Source organism: Vespula pensylvanica, chromosome 10 (genome assembly GCF_014466175.1).
Source record: "Vespula pensylvanica isolate Volc-1 chromosome 10, ASM1446617v1, whole genome shotgun sequence".
Classification (NCBI taxonomy): Eukaryota; Metazoa; Arthropoda; class Insecta; order Hymenoptera; family Vespidae; genus Vespula; species Vespula pensylvanica.
The window spans coordinates 3,139,263-3,156,762 of NC_057694.1; the positions used below are offsets into that span (position 1 = coordinate 3,139,263).

The 17,500-nt window shown below is 37.2% G+C and overlaps 1 protein-coding gene across 12 annotated transcripts in view; it reads right to left on the reverse strand.

The window, feature by feature from the left end:
• The window catches only part of LOC122632348 (protein groucho-like), an 89,853-nt gene that overhangs the window by 64,642 nt on the left and 7,711 nt on the right, over positions 1–17,500 (reverse strand). For 10 of the 12 annotated variants that reach the window (XM_043819054.1, XM_043819049.1, XM_043819052.1 and 7 more), the window contains exon 2: positions 16,468–17,254. In XM_043819054.1, the coding sequence (XP_043674989.1) occupies positions 16,468–16,503 (36 nt within the window). In that variant the 5' untranslated portion in view covers positions 16,504–17,254. Of the gene's footprint in view, positions 1–16,467 lie in introns of all 12 variants that reach the window. The other 2 variants (XM_043819046.1, XM_043819047.1) reach the window with 2 other exon arrangements.

Consider the following 17,500-nt stretch of genomic DNA (forward strand, 5'->3'; position numbering starts at 1 on the left):
CGTGCACGTGTGCACACACATTTGCACGATGCATCCTGTGTGCAAATAATAAACGGAGCCAACATACAGGAGGAACGCGTCGTACAAAGCGACCAATTACAGTCGCTTTCGCGGGAGCTCATTGCTCTCATCGGGAGAGATAGAAAGAGAGAGAGAGAGAGAGAGAGAGAAATAGATAGAGAGATATAGAGACATGCAAACATACAAATACAAACACACCAAACTCAGACACACACAGAGATAAAAGCCTGAGAATTCGTAGAACGATCCAAAGTGATATTTACGAAGACTATTTCCATCCATTACCATATTATCCATTATAATGTGGAACATTGTTAATTTATGCGTCAAACGTGTCCTTTATATTCCCGCATAAGGAAAAAAAACGTTTATGGGATTTTTTCTTGGTTCGGTTTTCTTTTATCTTTTAATTTTTTTCTCTCCCTCTCCTTCTCTTTTTTCAATTCCGTATGCGTGCGCACGTGCGTATGCCGTACTATCGAATGAAAACCTTAATACCTATAGGTATCTATTATCGACTCAACGATCTAAGTCACGGTAAGGTAAATTATTTTCTTATATTTAACACGAGACGTAACACAATTATGTACTTTCCACTCGAGTTTATCGAGTACATATTTAAGTTTTAAACGAAGACGAGACGAAGAGTTGGAACGATCGATTTTTACTTCCCTCGTGCGGCATAATAATATGTTTCTTGGTCGGCGCAAAAAAAAAAGGAATAAAAAGGAAAAAAAAAAGAATAAGAAAAAAGGAAAAGTGAAAAGAAAAAGAACGGAGAGAGTATGTTTGATCGTATTGTGTTTTATAAACAGAAGTCGATGGTACGTACGCGTTTAAAAATATGATAACGCAGAGAGCAAGGATCGTTGCACCGTACTTACCCCGCATTACATTTGCGCACTATCTACGTTTTTAATCCAGTTGGTAATCCATGTTCTTTTTCTTTCCTTTTTCTCTCTTTCTCTATCATTCTTTTTTCTTTCTTCCTTTTTTTCTCTCTTCCCTTTTAAAATCGTTATGACAACGATGTCGTTAAGCGCCGACTGTTCCTCCGATTCTGTCATAATTTATCGGAATAAACGTCGTGGGATGTTCATAAATCACTTTTGGCGCGGAAACGCGTACCGAGAACTCTTTTCCGATACGCTTTACTTTCCTTTTATTCGGCTACGAACTTGCCGAACTGTCGATAAATAAACGACGAGAAAAAGAAGAAAAAGATGGGAGGGAGGGAGGGAGGGAGGGAGGAACAGGAAAAAGGGAAGAAAAAGGAAAAAAAAAGAAAAGGAAAAGGAAAAAGAAAAAGGAGAGAAAAAGGAAGAACGAGAGGAGGGAAAAAAGTGGAAAAAGAATGAAGGAAGAGGAAAGAGGGAAAAGAAAAACGATGAAAAAGAAGAAAGGGGCAAAAGAAAAAAGGAAAGGCGGAAAAAAGAGAAAAATATAAAAAAAGTAGGAGAGAGAAAGAGAGAGAGGGAGAGGGAAAGTCCGAAGAAAGTCCGAGTAATATTTTCGAACGATTTCGAAAATCGAAATCTCTGTGAAACGATCAGCGAGAAACGAGGAGAGTCAATCAATGTCGGCACGTAATACGCGCTAACAAATATCAATGCGTTGCTTTCGGGAGGGTGAAGCTAAAACGAATTTAAAGGATAGATGAGCAGAAGGGTGCGATCGTCCGGACAAAATGGAGGAGGGTAGTGGACGGAAAAGGTGCTGGAGATGAGGGGAAACGAGGGCGGGAAGAAGGGGAAGAGGAGGGTTGCGGAAAGTGTGGAGAAATTCTCGTAGGACAGGAGGCGTACACACCCTGGAAATATTACCAGATTTTCGATTCGATGCTCGAATAATGGAGGGTTCGAGCGAGAAATTCATGACACACAGAGAGAGAGAGAGAGAGAGAGATAGAAAGATGAGAGAAAAAGATGAAGGAAATTATGTTCACGCTTAAGGCACGCTGTTTCGATAAAACTGTATAAATGTTTTCTTCGGTAAAAACTATTCGATACATTTATTTGATATTTATTTATTCAACTATTCGCTATAAATCGTTCCTACGGTTTCTATTCTATTTTAAATGCATTTTCTCAACCTTCCCTCTATTCTCTCACCCTCTCAAGAATTTAGCCTGAGTCGAAAATCAGATCAACTCTCCCCTTGGACTTTTCAATGTTCGGTATTAAAAGCGAACAACGTCTAATAAACACGATATATGCGAGTGTGCTATATTCGTAGAACAAATATCTATGTGTGTACGACGATGCGGGAGCGCGCTCGCGCGCACTTAATAACGCGAAACCGCGGAGATTTCATTTCCTCTTGTATTTTATATATATATATAAAATGATAGGCGGAGAAAAGGCCAAAAAAATAAAAAGGAAGAGGGAAAAAAGAATATGGAAAAAAAAAAAGATAGTAGAAACAAACACAGCTGGTAGGATGATATCGTTGCGACAGCGTTGTTGACGATTCTCCCGTGAAAATATTATTTATTTCGTAAAGAGAAAAGAGTAAAGGAGAAAATAGACAGGGAGGGTGGGAGGTAGAGGGAGGAATATATATATATATATGCGTGCGTGTGTGTGTGTGTGTGACGTAGGATCGTAGGCAGCTCAAACTCGCGTATAATTTTGCATTAACGTGAAACGCCGAAGACCTGGTTGCAAGTTACGTTAGAGATACGCGAAACACAAGCTCGTTCTTGTCCTCTTCCTCTCTCACCCTCACTCACTACCTCCCACTCCCTCCTCTTCTCTCTCTCTCTCTCTCTCTCTCTCTCTCTCTCTCTCTCTCTCTTTCTCTCTCTCTCGACGAGTAAGCTCGTATTGGTGTCGCAATGGCGGATCGGCGACGATGTTACCACTGGGCGAGCTCGCGTTCCTATATACATGGAATACTTGTATTTACGGCTGCGTGTCGACTGAGTAGGCCGCGCGAGCGCACAAGAGAAGACACACCGAAGAGTAAGGAGCACGTTACAGAGAGAGAGAGAGAGAGAGAGAGAGAAAGAAAGAGAGAGAGAGAAAGAGAGAGAGAAAGAGAGAGAGGGAGAGAGTCCCGCGTGTTGTACATCTCTCGGTATGATTATTATAGGTTAGACGTTCCGTGGCAGCGTGCACAATGCTGCTGTTGCCGCACGAGAGAGAAAGAGAAAGAGAGAGAGGAGAGAGAGAGAGAGAGAGAGAGAGAGAGAGAGAGAGAGACGTAACCTTACTTCCCGCAGACACGAAGGGACGTGATCCATGGGCAGAGAGGCAGGAATACCTCATCGTTTTAGAGATACACGTCTTCGTATATGATGTGTATATATATATATATATATATATGTATATATATATAATGTGTGTGTGTGTATATGTATATACGAGAGTTGGGTATGCGACTCCTCGCCTCCTTCCGTCGCGTTGTATGCCAGGATAATATGTAGGAATGTGTACGTGTGTACGCGTGTCTGTGTTCGAACGTTCGAGAGGACACGCGGTCGTCCTCACGGTGCACAATGGCCGTCGACGTTCTCGCACTCTCGCTCTTCCTCTCTCTCTCTCTCTCTTTCTCTCTCTTTCTCTCTTTCTCTCTCAATATATATATATATATATATATATATATATATATGTTTGTATGTATATATCTTTCGATTTCCCGAGAAAGCTTCATTCCTTGTTATCAGTCTACTATCGACTGGAATTCGAGCAATATCCCGGATTGAAAAGAATAATCACAACTAATCAACACTCCAATGTTGTTAGTCAACAAACTCTATCGATATTACCAGACCTTCACGGTCATTACGGTCAGCAAACTTTACTTTGCACAGAGAAAATAAATAAATGAATATATTACCAATCATATATTTACATACAATCTGATAATTATGATTCAATTTCTTTTTCTTTTTCTTAGATATGATATAAGATCTAAACAGCGTGAGTGACAAGCCCGTAAAAATACAATTGATTCTATACGTGTTAACCCTATCGTTTCAACACCCTCTCGAAACAATATCTTTTCTTAAGCGAAGGAAAAACGCATCGAAAAACGCGAAAATGTGTCCTTTCCTCCCTCTTCCCACCTCCACTTTTCCTATCACGACAAAATAGTCGATTTTTTAAAAACGTATATGTTTATATAAAACTACTCATTTCATTGGAGTTGTATGCAACATATACGTACATAATACCGTAAAAAGTTAAAAGATTAAACAGCTAACAAACGTATCAATTAGAATCTCGAATCTATCGATATTTTTCTTAAAGTAATCAGTCAAAGATATAAGATAATAAGATTCGATTTCTACGATTATCGAGATTATTGAGTATTTCGATGGAAAGGAAATACGCGACAGGTGTACGCGCGTTATTCTTGAAGCTATTCAAAACGTATCCCGGAAGAAGAAGAAGAAGAAGAAGAAAAACGAGAACAAAAAGGAAAAACAAGAAAAAAGAGAAAAGAGAGAGAGAGAGAGAGAGAGAAAGAGAAAAAGAGAGAATAAGATTTTAATTAATGTTTTGTTTAACTCAAAGTACGCGACGCACACGCAAAGAGATATACCAACATACATACATACACGCACACACATATATACATACAGAAGAACACATATACCCATATTATGTATATACATAGAAGCAAAAGAAGACGAGTTCAAAGTTCGCTGGAGAGTAGCCATCTGGTGAGGTCGTTGAAAAGCTCGTTGTAACGGGCAGGGCTTAGACCCTGTGCAAGAGAATGGCCTTCGATCGACCGCGTCGTCGACGGATACGCGCGCGTTAAACGTCTTCGTCACGCGACCCGAACGAGAAACGCCATCGTTTCTGTCTTCCGCAAAAAGGCCGCAACTTTTTTTTTTCTTCTTCTTCCTCTTCTTTCGCTTCTTCTTCACACCGTTCCTCGTCTTACCCTTACACCCCAAACTTTGTCTCTCTTTCTTTCTCTTTCTCTTTCTCTTTTTCTCTGTCCGTCTGTATGTCTGTCTGTATGTCTGTCTGTATGTCTGTCTGTATGTCTGTCTGTACGTCTATCTGTATGTCTGTCTGTACGTCTATCTGTCTGTCTGTCTGTCTGTCTATACCTCTTATCACTTTTTTGTTACTTACATTTTTTTCTCTTCCAACCACTTCCGTCCCCTTTCTCCTCGACCGCATCCCCATCTCTGCTTCTCTCATCCATTTTTTATTATCTCTAGTCGTCCTGGAGTTTTTTCTCCTATCGGACCTATCAAACCTTTTTTTCTTTCTTTCTTTCTTTTTCTTTTTTTTTTTTTTTTTTTACTGTCTTTCTCTATCGCAGCAATGGACAATCGTGTGAGAACTGTTCAATCATTCCGTTCATATATAATATAGGGACAAAGAAGGAGAAGATAAGAAGAGTACGTCGAACGTTCATCAGCTGTTCCTTTCTCAAGGCTTACGGAATGAAAATGTAACCAAGGAAAAAAAAGAAAAAAGGGTATACATAAGTTTTTCCTAGAGAACCGATGGGGTAACACGTGCGATGGAAACGTGCCTAATTACAAGCTACGAGATACATAAGTACATATGTATGTACATACAATATTGGTCTGTAGGTATAAAAAGAGAATATATATATATATGCACTCTCTCTTTCTTTCGATCGAGCTAGGTAGAATAAATAGATACATAGACAGGATCGGCAGACGTTTGGAAAAAGAAAAAATAGAATAACAATAATAATAATGACCATAATAATAACTATAATGACGATGACGACGATGTCGAGGATGATAGTAATAATTCTGCATATATAGAAAAATAAATACGTAAAGTGTCTTCCATCACGCATCCTCGACTTTCTATCTCTCTGTTCCTCTTCTCTCCCCTCTGTGTCACTGGTTATCGGCATTTATCGAAGGAAATGTTCGTTTATCGATACGAACGCGTTTGGCCTTCCATAACCAACGAGTAGCTTTTATGGAATCACCCCGTCTGGAATTCGAGAAACATTCTTCCGATCGATCCGCTTGATTCCCGATTGAACGATTTGTGCTAGGAGCAGCGACGATCATTTCTCATCGACATAGAAGAGCGAGAGAGAAAGAGAGAAAGAGAAAGAAAGCGAGAGAGAAAGAGAGAGAGAAAGAAAAAGATTGATAGGTTTGTTAGAGAAAGAGTAGGAAGATGAGAAAGAAAAAAGAGAGAGGAGAAAGAGAGAGAGAGAGAGAGAGAGAGATAAATGCGTATACGTATTTCAGAAGGAAACTTTTCCGTCCACAGTTGGCGGTCCCTTAACGAGAGAAAAGTATGCGAGGGGTCGATCCTCTTCGTTCAAAATGTAAATGTAAATGTAAGTGTTGGACAAGAACCTACCTACAGCGGTTCTCATACTCTTTGAAAAATTATACGTTCGTCAACAATCGATTCTCCCATTTGGCCGATCATATCCTTTCACCCTATCTGAGAATCACTGACAAGGACACTCTCTAACTCCCCCGGTGTGGGCAAGTGTGTTACGACGATCCCACGACACAGTCGAACCAGTGACGATCAATCTTGTCCGAAGACCCCAACGCTGCTCTCGTCTCTCCTCTAACTCCACTCTCCCTCCCTCTCTCTCTCTCTCTCTCTTTCTCGCTTTCAGCCAACCAACCAACCAACCAACCAACCAACCAACCACCTACCCACCCACCTACCCGATCCATCCTACCCCCCTCCCCCTTTCCCTTCGGACGCCCTCTACTTTACAGAGTTCGCTACCTCGAACCTTCGATACTTCTCCACTATTGCCCAACTCCCCTCCCCCATCTTCCACTTCCACCCCCTTGTATACGCGGCGCCTTTCCTCTCGTTCAACTTTCCAACAAAAGTTTCGGATTTGACCTCGAGGTCGAACTAGTCGCTCAGCAATGTTCGCCGATAGTCACTCCACGATGACATCTCAAATGTATTGCTCAACTAACAAACGAGAAATCAAATCCTATCTGTTTATATTCGATATTAGTGCAAGTACTATACGTACAAAGTCATGGGAAAAATTTTCTTCGAGCGGATATAATAAATACGAATCTCTCTCTCTCTCTCTCTCTCTCTTCCCTTCTCTCTCAATTTCTTTTCTTTCGAAATTACGTTCTATTCCTTTTTTTTTTTTTGTAATATCCCCTAGTGGTCCACGCATCCACACGCACACGTATTCAACAAGTAGTAAGAGTTTTCGTTCGAAAGAGACTTTAAGGAAAAATCACTCTCTCGTATAAAAAATGCGGGAATAAAGCAAACAGTAAGATTGAAGGGAAAGAAGTGGGGAGTAAGTCGAATCGATCGAAGTAAAATACATAAGAAGAGTTGCAGGATGAGAACCTCTATCGAGGAGGATTTCAGTGGGCGGCGTTGGTCCCCTCATCAAATGCTTGTCATACCGTTCTTACCCTCAAACTCCGGAGCCTAACGGATCCCAACAGTCGAGTAAAGCTCGGCCCGCACCCCCGTGTACACAGAGCGAGAACGAGGATGATGTGTATGTGAAAGTCGTAGGAGGAATACGAGCTAGAGAGAAAGAGCAATACAGATAGATGTGTATATATATATGTGTATGTGTGTATGTATATATATATATATATATATATATAGAGAGAGAGAGAGAGAGAGAGAGAGAGAGAGAGACGTGAAGGGTATGTGATCACCCCAATGGAACTTGTGGACTGCGGCTTAAAGGCTATAGGCCCCGTGATATGCCCTTCGGCCAAGAATTATGCCGCTAAAACCCACCAATTACGGGGCTTGCAGACTGAGCACTATTTTCTTTCTTCTATGGGAATACCCAGAGACATAAGTATACGCTATTTATATATATATATATATATATATATATATATATATGTGTGTGTGTGTGTATTATATGTATGCATGTATGTATATGCATGCATGTACACACACACACACACACACACACACCGATACAGTCTTGGATAAACACGTGGAAAGGGTGGTTGGAAAGAGATTGTTAAGGGATGTATAGAATCGGCTTTTGAAACCTTCGGCAAATTGACGATAAAAGCTTTCAAACCGGTCTCTTAATTACTACTCGCGAAATATGAAAAAAGAAAAGGAAGGTAGGAAGAAAAAGATAAAGGTTCGTTCTTGTTGTTTAGATCGATAAAAATATTAGATCATTGGGAATATTCTATAAGATTGTAATGATGGTAACTTCGAAGAGGACATTTTCTGACAGGATCGAGATAACTCACTAAGAGAAGTCTTAGCAATTCGCTAAGTAACTCGATGAATGCTTGATGACGCTTGGCGTAACACGAATAACCTAAATTAGGAACATCGCTAAGTTCTAGCAACTCTCCGGGTCTATGGATTCACGTTGGGCAGAGACTTGACTAGAACTGGCCAAAGTCGAGCTTATCGTACAATTACTTGATCAAAGCTCTCGAACGCTTGCGCTTCAAGCGTGCTTGTTTCCTAGCACGCTTTCCCAACGTTTACAACGCATCTTGGCTTTACTTACCCTTATCGTTTTCTTCCCCTCGTGAGATTCTCGATCGCGTGCACGGATCGTAAACCTAAATGAACACCACGATTTCTAGCGAAATTTCAACGAGAAAAAGAGAGACAGAGAGAGAAAGAGAGAGAGAGAGAGAGAGAGAGAGAGAGAGAGAGAGAGAGAAAGTGAGTAAAACAATGAAATGGAAGAAAAGAGAAGGAGAGAGAAAGAAAGAGAGAAAGAGAGACTTCATCGGCATAGTTCGTCATCCGTCCATGAAAAGGACCATTCGTTTGATTACGATTTCACCAAACGACCTACACCGCAAAACCTTCGGACGGATTAATCAGACGAAATCACGTCTCTCCTCTTTCCTATCTTTTCGCGATTAATTAATCCTCCACGATTAATCACCCGATATGCGCTTTTCATCATTCACCCGGCAGATCGTTTTCAAGTTGACTTTCCCAAGGGAGGGAATATATGGGGACTAACGAGCGTTGCACCACGAGCTTCGAGAGTTCTAAAGAGTGAAGAGAGATCTAGAACGGAGGGAAGGAAAAGAAAGAGGGAGAGAGAGAGAGAGAGAGAGGTAGATAAAGAAAGAGAAAGTAGAAAAGCCCGGAGAGAGAAATTCGGTCGAAAAGTTTTGCCGAACGTTGCAAGGTATACAAAGAAGACACTGAATTATGCCTGTCCGTATCATAAAGAGGATCGTAAGAGAATTTCAGGATGTTCAACTGGTACGGCGACAATGGAAGAAGAGTCTCTTGTGAATAATAATAAAAAGAAAAAGGAAAAGAAAAAGAAAAAATGAGAAATAAAAAAAAGAAGAAGAAAAGAGAAAAAAAAAACTTTTGAAACGTTTTCATTATTCCGCGAGAGGGGAAAAAGAAAATTAATAAAACCGGTACGAGTAAGGGATAAAATATTTAACATCACGGAAAGATATTCGTCGCGGTTACAAGAGTTTTTCACTATAGTTCGTAGGATTTTTGAGAAAATTCTTTTTTCTTTTCTTTTCTTTTTTCAAATTCGTTTCACTTAAATTCGCTTTTAATACTTGTTCACCAGCGGATTTAGCTTTCAACGGAGCGAAAAAAGTGATAGAAAAATTTTCGCTGCCTCATTAAAATAAATCAATTATGAACGATATATGTATGTGTGTGTACATGTATGTACATATGTATGCACGTATGTCCATATTTTCTTCTCGCTTCAATCGTTCAAGCAAATGATGATGAAGTATAAGATAAATACGCTTGCCCAATATGGTTGAATATTATATATCCCCTATAATTTCGAACCCTTTCATCGACGGTGATCTAAGTTTTCTTTTTTCTTTATTTGTTTATTTATTTATTTTTTATTTCTCTTTTCTTTACTTTTTTTTTTGTTCATTTTTTTGTTTATTTTTCTAGAATACGTCATCGAACACCGAACATTTCAATTTACGGCTCTCCGTAGCGAACTCGATCCGGTTTCGTTTCAATGAGAGAGAGAGAGAGAGAGAGAGAGAGAGAGAGATTTATTTGTCATGCAATTTGATCAGCGATTGTTATCGCCAAATTTTCATTTGCTCCTCGGAGGGCACAATTCCTGCTTATTTTTCACTTGTATCAATTTGATTTTCGCGAATCGATATGCGTTTAAACTAACTCTACGTTACCAATGTATCATCCAACAATTAGAACAATTATAACAAATGAACGATCGAATATAACGCGATTATATGTCTTCGTTAAAGAAATGATAAAATTTTTTCAAACGTGAGATAATAAAAATCTTGTAATCGTTCGAACGAATAATAAAATAACGAAGCAACGGTGAATTTAATATTTCCGTTAATAGGAACGATTCGAGTCTCCTCGATAAATAAAACACTTATTAAAATAGCAAGTATCGATGATTTGTTCGTAATATAGGTATATTATTTCGTAGCACCAGAACAGGTACATTTTAAAAATTTTAATGCGAAAAAAAATATTATAAAAAACGATCTAATATATTCGCTTAAATAAAAGCGTGAACAACAAGAAAAAAAGAAACAATTTTAGTTATTAATCTTGTATTTTTTTTCTCTCTTTACTTTTTTAAATGTAAATTTGAACTGATTCATTTTTATACTTTCTTTTTTGTTTAAATGCAAACGTTACGAACCAGACAATGTTCCATTATTATTATTTTATTAAAATGAACCGTCATGGAGAAAAAAATGTCGACTTTTATTTTCAACGAACTGAAACAAAAAGGAAAAAAGATAAATAAATAAACAAAAACGCTTATAAATTTTTTTTCAATCGAAACACTTGCTCTTTTGAACGCTGATAATGATGTTGCAGCTAGGGATTCCGATATCGAAGTCCCTAGATGCAAAATACGGCCACGGATAACAGGTTGCTACATTAAAGGTTCGATTTTCATTGCTTCGCAATTTTTACTTTCTGGATTTATTATACATATGTCTCTATTTATGTATGTATGCGTAGCAACGCTGCTCGATTGAAAGGACGTTGGAGAAAATTCGAAGTGTAAGTTTGATAAGGGTTGAAAGGGATGATTTGTCACCGTCCCGACTTTTCCTAAATGCGGTCAAAAATTGGATGATTGTAAAGGCGTTTTCCATCGAAGGTATTTATGCTCTTTTGTAAATACAGAAGCTCGTTTGTTGTTCTATCATTCAGATATTATTTAAATATAACATTTTTGATTTGTTCGATCATAGTCTTCCTATTTGAAATACTCTCGTCGCTATGGTAATATTTTATTTATTGTCCCGTATCTCTTTTATTTTTATTGTCATGATAATAATTTTTATTATCGAAAAAATTCGATTCGCGTCAGAAACCCTATATGTGAATGGACGGATCCGATACAATATAATGTTGAAGGAAATGTTGAAAATTCGAATTCTTTTTTTTTTATTTTTTTTTTTTATTATTAATTCTCGTATCTCTTTGTGTCTGATTATTATTCATTAATTTATAGCTACGTGGGAAAATTTCTGGCTTCTAGATAAAAATATATATATGTATATATTGTAATATGAGAACAAGTTTTTCTAAAGCTTCTTTTTTAATCCAATTTTCAGATTTAAGAATAAAAGAAAATAAAATAAAAAATAAAACATTTTTCCAGACAGAGAGAGAAAGAGAGAGAGAAAGAGAGAGAGAGAGAGACATATCACTCTCACATTAATAAGTTCAAATAAAAAAATAATAACCCTAATAATGCAATTTCTATAGGAACACTACTTTTCACAAAAAGCCTTCATATCTCAAAACTTTACTGTTCTGGCATAGCTCCCTCTTACAAAAGACCCCTCGGTTGTACAGTGTACACTTATGACCCGAACTTCTGTTTAACAATAACCTTCTTGGAGCCTTTTCTACTGTAGTGAAAGGGTTAATAACCAGAAAAGATTTGCAACATTTTTTAGGTAGTCCGAATCGCAAGAATCTGGTGCATGAGTCGCATAAACGTTGAAAAAGTAACAAGAAGTAGTAAAGATGGGGGATGGGATGGGGGCGGGGAAGGGAGGAGAGGAGAAAAAAGAGAAGAAAAGAGAAGAGAAGAGAAGAGAAGAGAAGGGTCGAAGAAAGAAAAGGAGGAAGTGCAGAGTAAAGGACGAGAAGTAAGAGGGGAGAGAGGGTTGGAGGGGGCGTAGTAGGGTAAAGAGGGTGATACGCAGAGGCAAAAATAAAAGAGCAAAAGGGTAGGGAAGAGAACGGGGGAGGAGAAAACAAAGCGGTGGTATTTTTTTTTGCTTTATCTTTTCTTTTTCCTTTCTTCTTTTTCTTTTCCTTTTCCTTTTCCTTTTCTTTTCTTTCTTTCTTTCTTTTTCTTTCTTTTTTCTTTTTTTTTTTTAATCCTTTGTCCGTAATGCCAGGCACGAATCAACAAAGCGGACCTGCTAAGAATTTGCGAGGCTAGTAATTGTTAATAAAGGTACGTTTAAATTGTGTCTGAGCTTTTGCTCATTTAACGAGCGTACTATTTGCTTAGTCAAACGAGTACATACATACGTACATACATGTACGTATATACATACGTATGTATTTATGTATTAACAATTTTCGGTTTTTCATGCGAGCAAATTTAAACGAGGAAATATTAACGTCGGTATCTATGTATAACTCATGATTTCTCGTGTAGATTATAAGATGTGCGAATCGTGAAAAGCGATAGAAAATCTATAGAAAATGTATATTTCGTATTTATTTTATCGTCTCGCATGTTCGAACGCTTTTCATCGACGTATTGCTTCAATTATTATCATGTTATTTTTCTGCAAATATATATGCACACGCATACACGCATATGTGGAACGAATAAACATGAATAAAAGGTAGTGTTAGTATAAATGATCTCTCTCATTTTTCCTCTCACTTTCTCTCTCTTTTTTTCTATCGATCGTATGATTTTAGTATCGATTTTAACGGTGTAACATTTATAGAGATTTTCACGAAATACTCTGGCAACGACTAATTAGTTTTATTGCTCGAACGCGTTATAATTGTAAAGCCATTTTTGCTAAAAAACAAAAGGATGAGAGAGAGAGGGAGAGAGAGAGAGAGTGAGGGAGTGAGAGAGAGAGAGAGAGAGAGAGAGAGAGAGAGAGAAATAGAATCGATATAACTCTCTGCATTCTGTGTATAATACTTACTTCAAAATAATAAAGCTTTCAATAGCATAACAATACTTTTGCAAATGTATCGGTCGATCGATCGATCGATTGATCGATCGAAACCGTCATAAATTCGTGGTAAAAAAAAAAAAAAAGAAAAAGAAAAAGAAGAAAAAAAATAAAACAAAAATTCACATATAAATAGGAAGCACGTTGCGATTTTACCTTAACCATAACTATAATTTGACGTTCGCGAATCGGTAGAAACACGTTCGAGCGTTTATAACGCGTCGTGTATTGGCAGAGAAATCCTAAATCGATATAGAAGCGATTCGTGCGTGCAATTAAAATGATTAATCTCCTCGCATTCCGATAAATCACGAAGCGGATACGTCGCTCTTTTTCTCGTCGCCGATATCGAATCCAATTTTCTCGATACACCTTTCTTTTTTTGTTCTATTTTTTTGCTTTCTTTTTCTTCTTTCTTTTTTATTATTATTATTTTTCTTTTTATTTCATTTTTTTAATAATCGACAGGGAATTAAAAAAGAGAAAAAAGGGGTGGGGGGAAAGGCAAAAGAAAAAAAAAAGAAAAGAAGAGAATCATATCGCAACAACGTGCCTTTCGCAATGATCTATTTCTTTCTTTGTCGTTGTGTCGCACGACGATGCGCTTAAGATTTTCCATGAGTTTTCATCTTGGAACCAGAAACCCGTATTATACCGACGAAACAACAATCTTCAAACGAGATCATCGTGCAAAGCTTGCGTCCGCTTTTATTACAAAGGAACGAGTTAGGAGTTACGAGAGAGAGAAAGAACGCGATGCTAGAGAGCAGCCTATCATTTGTTTGCTTGCCAAGTAAAGAAGAGAGTGAGTCGACCATTCCAGAATTCACTCTAGTAATTTATCATTCAAGAGGTAAATTCAAAATCCATTCTCTTTCTTCCTTTTCAAAATATCGAACATTAAACTATGTACTTTGAGTTTTCATAAGACACGTGCTTCCTTCTTAGGAAATTAATTAAGTCCTTGGTAAGACAATAATATAAATATCATATATATATATATATATATATATATAATAGACATATAAATTGTCTATCTATCTATCTATCTATCTATCTCCTCTCTGTCTCCGTCATCTTCTATCGTATGTACACATTTTAATGAGTAGTGCCAAGAAGAGGGCAATCAGCTGATGAGAACACCCACGTCTAACAAAAGAGATAGATAGATAGATATAGAGAGAGAGAGAGAGAGAGCGAGAGAGAGAGAAAGAGAGAGAGACAGACAAATATACGTTCAAGCGTATCGTCAATGGTTACTTCTACGAACGGCAATTGTTGTACGTTGACTTATGCCTCTATAAATAATCTTCACAATTTCTTCTAACGGACTCATATGTGTGCATGCGCGCGTGTTTGTGCACGTGTACATGTGCGTGTACGTGTGTTAGCAAACTCAAATGGTGATCTTGTCACGATGTAAAGGACTTTGAGGTTATCCGACGCGTGAAATTACTATGATGCAAAGACGAAAGAGACAGAGAGAGAGAGAAAGGAGAGAGAGAGAGAGAGAGAGAGAGAGAGAGAGAGAGAGAGAGAGAGAAGAGAAAAATAGAAGGAGAAATGAAAAAGGACGTAAAAAATTCTACCTTTTTCGAATGAATAAAATAACTCGTGTTAAAGGAACCTTTCGTCTTCTTATCGTACTACTTCCTCAACCCCTTTCTATTTCCACCCACCGATCCCTTCGTTTCACCGATTCCTACGTCTCTATTAAGTAATCAAAGATTTTTTTTATTTTTCTTTTTTTTTCTTCTTTTAAGATCGTACCAGTAAATAAATTCTAGTATTTACACACGTTTGGCCATTAAACGCGTAGATGTAAAATACAGGGAGGTTCGGAATACGAAGTAACTTTTTCGAAGATAAACTTTTTTAATGCGTCGACTAATTAAAAACGTTCCCATTAGAAGTGTGAAACGAGAGAGACCAATTTTTTCTTTTTTTATGTATCTACGTACGTACACAGGTATATAGGTATGTGTATAAATAACTTTGTGTAACGAAATTTTTACGAAACATTTAAATGTGTGTGTGTGTGTGTGTGTGTGTTTGAAGGTTGAAAATAGAAAGAAAAGTGAAAAAGGAAGAAAAGAGATATAATTTTAGAAAAAAGAAGAGAAAGAAAAAAAGAACAAGAAGAGGGTCGGAAGAGTTTTATGAGTTGAGTTTAAACGAGTAGCACGAAGGTGACGTCACGTAGGAAAGGAAACAGTTAAGAGGAGACAAAGACGAAATAGAAAAAGAAAAAGAAACGAAAAAAGAAGAAGAAGAAGAAAAGAGAAAAAGGATTTCGCTACAGCAGACTGTAACATCTGATACAATATCCTATTATATAAATGAGATCGATTTTTCATTTGATTTATATCAAACGAATATAGAACGAATTATAAATGAATATATATATATATATATTTATTTTATAAATAATAATATATTTGATAAATAACGTTATAGTTACTTGAAAGATATGAAGATATGTTACGTTCCTTTAAAGTTCTTTAATAGTTCATCTAAAGTTCACTTAAAGTCTTAAAACATTGTTGGCCTGTCAAGAGTATATTCGTGCTTGCATATGCACGCAACTTATATAATTATTAAAGTATAAAATTGTGTAAGAAAATTGCATTATTATAACATTGTTTGTTCTGTTGTATAGTCTTAGCTATACTTTGATGTATTATCAATTCTCTAGAATTTTTAATATTTTAATATAATTTAAATAACGATATGAAAATTTAATTATAAATATAGTCAACGGTTGCGAAACTTTTTTCTTTCTTTCTCTTTTTTTTTTTCTTTTTCTTTTTATGCGGATAATAGACGGTCAACAATGTGTGTTAACGAATGAAACAAAAATTTTGTCGACTGACCACAGTCATCTTTGATAAATATCCGCCTGACTTTTAGTCATCTTTAATAATAGAAGAAAAGGGTTACAATAACACACCAATACTAGATAAATATTACGTATCATTCAAAACAATTAGAGGATCGCATATCGCATTCATTGTGCACCGTAAACATGGCACATCATTTCTGGAATTATAAATACTTAGATATGCCTGAGGAAAAAAAAAGAAAAGATCAATTCACAGTTTTCCCAACTAACTTTTCTCTTTTTCTCTATCTTTTCTTTTTTATATTCTTTTTTCTTTTTTTTTTTTTATTTATCTTTCCTCTCGTTTCCTCGATTAATGTTACAAAACCTGTTCGGTGTAACAACCTTCCATGATCCTCTAATTTATTCTGAACAGTTTAAATAAAACCCATGCATATACAATAAATAAAAATAAATAAGTACTTACGGGAGCGGCTGGGTGTCTCGCCGGCGCGGGGTACATCTTAATTGTACTCGGCTAATTTTCCACAAGTCACACGTTAACGGAGCGTCCCTCTTCTACGGTCACTTCGTGTGCTCCATTATCCAGTTCGAATTCTCTTGACATCATCTTGAGAATCATCAATGAATTCCATTAGCTATTTCGTTCCTTTACTCTTCCTAATTTTACTCCCCCCTTCTGTCTTGTCTTCCTTCTTCTCCTATTCCTTTTCCTCCTTCACCTTCCTGCTAATATCCACTAGATTTTCTCTTCTCGTCACGTTAGATCGTTAGAACGTAACACAATACATTATATCTCTATCTTTCCGGTATATAAGCTACTTCTTCTTCTTCTTCTTCTTCTTCTTCTTCTTCTTCTTACTATTACTACTCCCTCTACTTCCACTCCTCCTCCTCCTTTTAACTCGCGATACGCGGTAATAAAATATCTCACTCTTATAAAACACCCCGTGTCTTTGATATTTCTCTTTCTCTATTCGCGCTTTTATTTTCCTTCTCTCTTTTCTTTTCTTTTCTTTCTTTCTTCTTCTTCTTCTTCTTCTTCTTCTTCTTTTTGATCCTCCACGAAACTTTTAACTTACGTTGCACTGCCTTCTTTCTCCTCGATGGCAAGAAATAAATCACAACGTCGTTGCTTGCTCCCTCCCTCCCTCCCTCGTTCTTTCTCTTCGCCCTTCTCCCTTCTCTTTCCCTTTCTCTCACACTTTCCTCGTAATCCCAAGTTTTCGAGTAGTCGCCTAACTGTCGGATAACTTTCAATTAAAAGAGACATTATTTTTTTATCTGATCTACTTACTTCCGCCAATGCTCTTTTTTTGCTTTCCATCCTTTTTCGGATTTTTCTTTTCTTTTTCTTTTTTTCGTTTCAATCATCGCATTGCCAAGGTGTATGAAAGGGATGATGGGGTAATTAAAAAAAGCGAAAAAAGAAAGTAATAAATAAACGAACAAATTCGTACCGTTCAGAGTTGCTTTCTAAGGGACAACAAAATCCTATT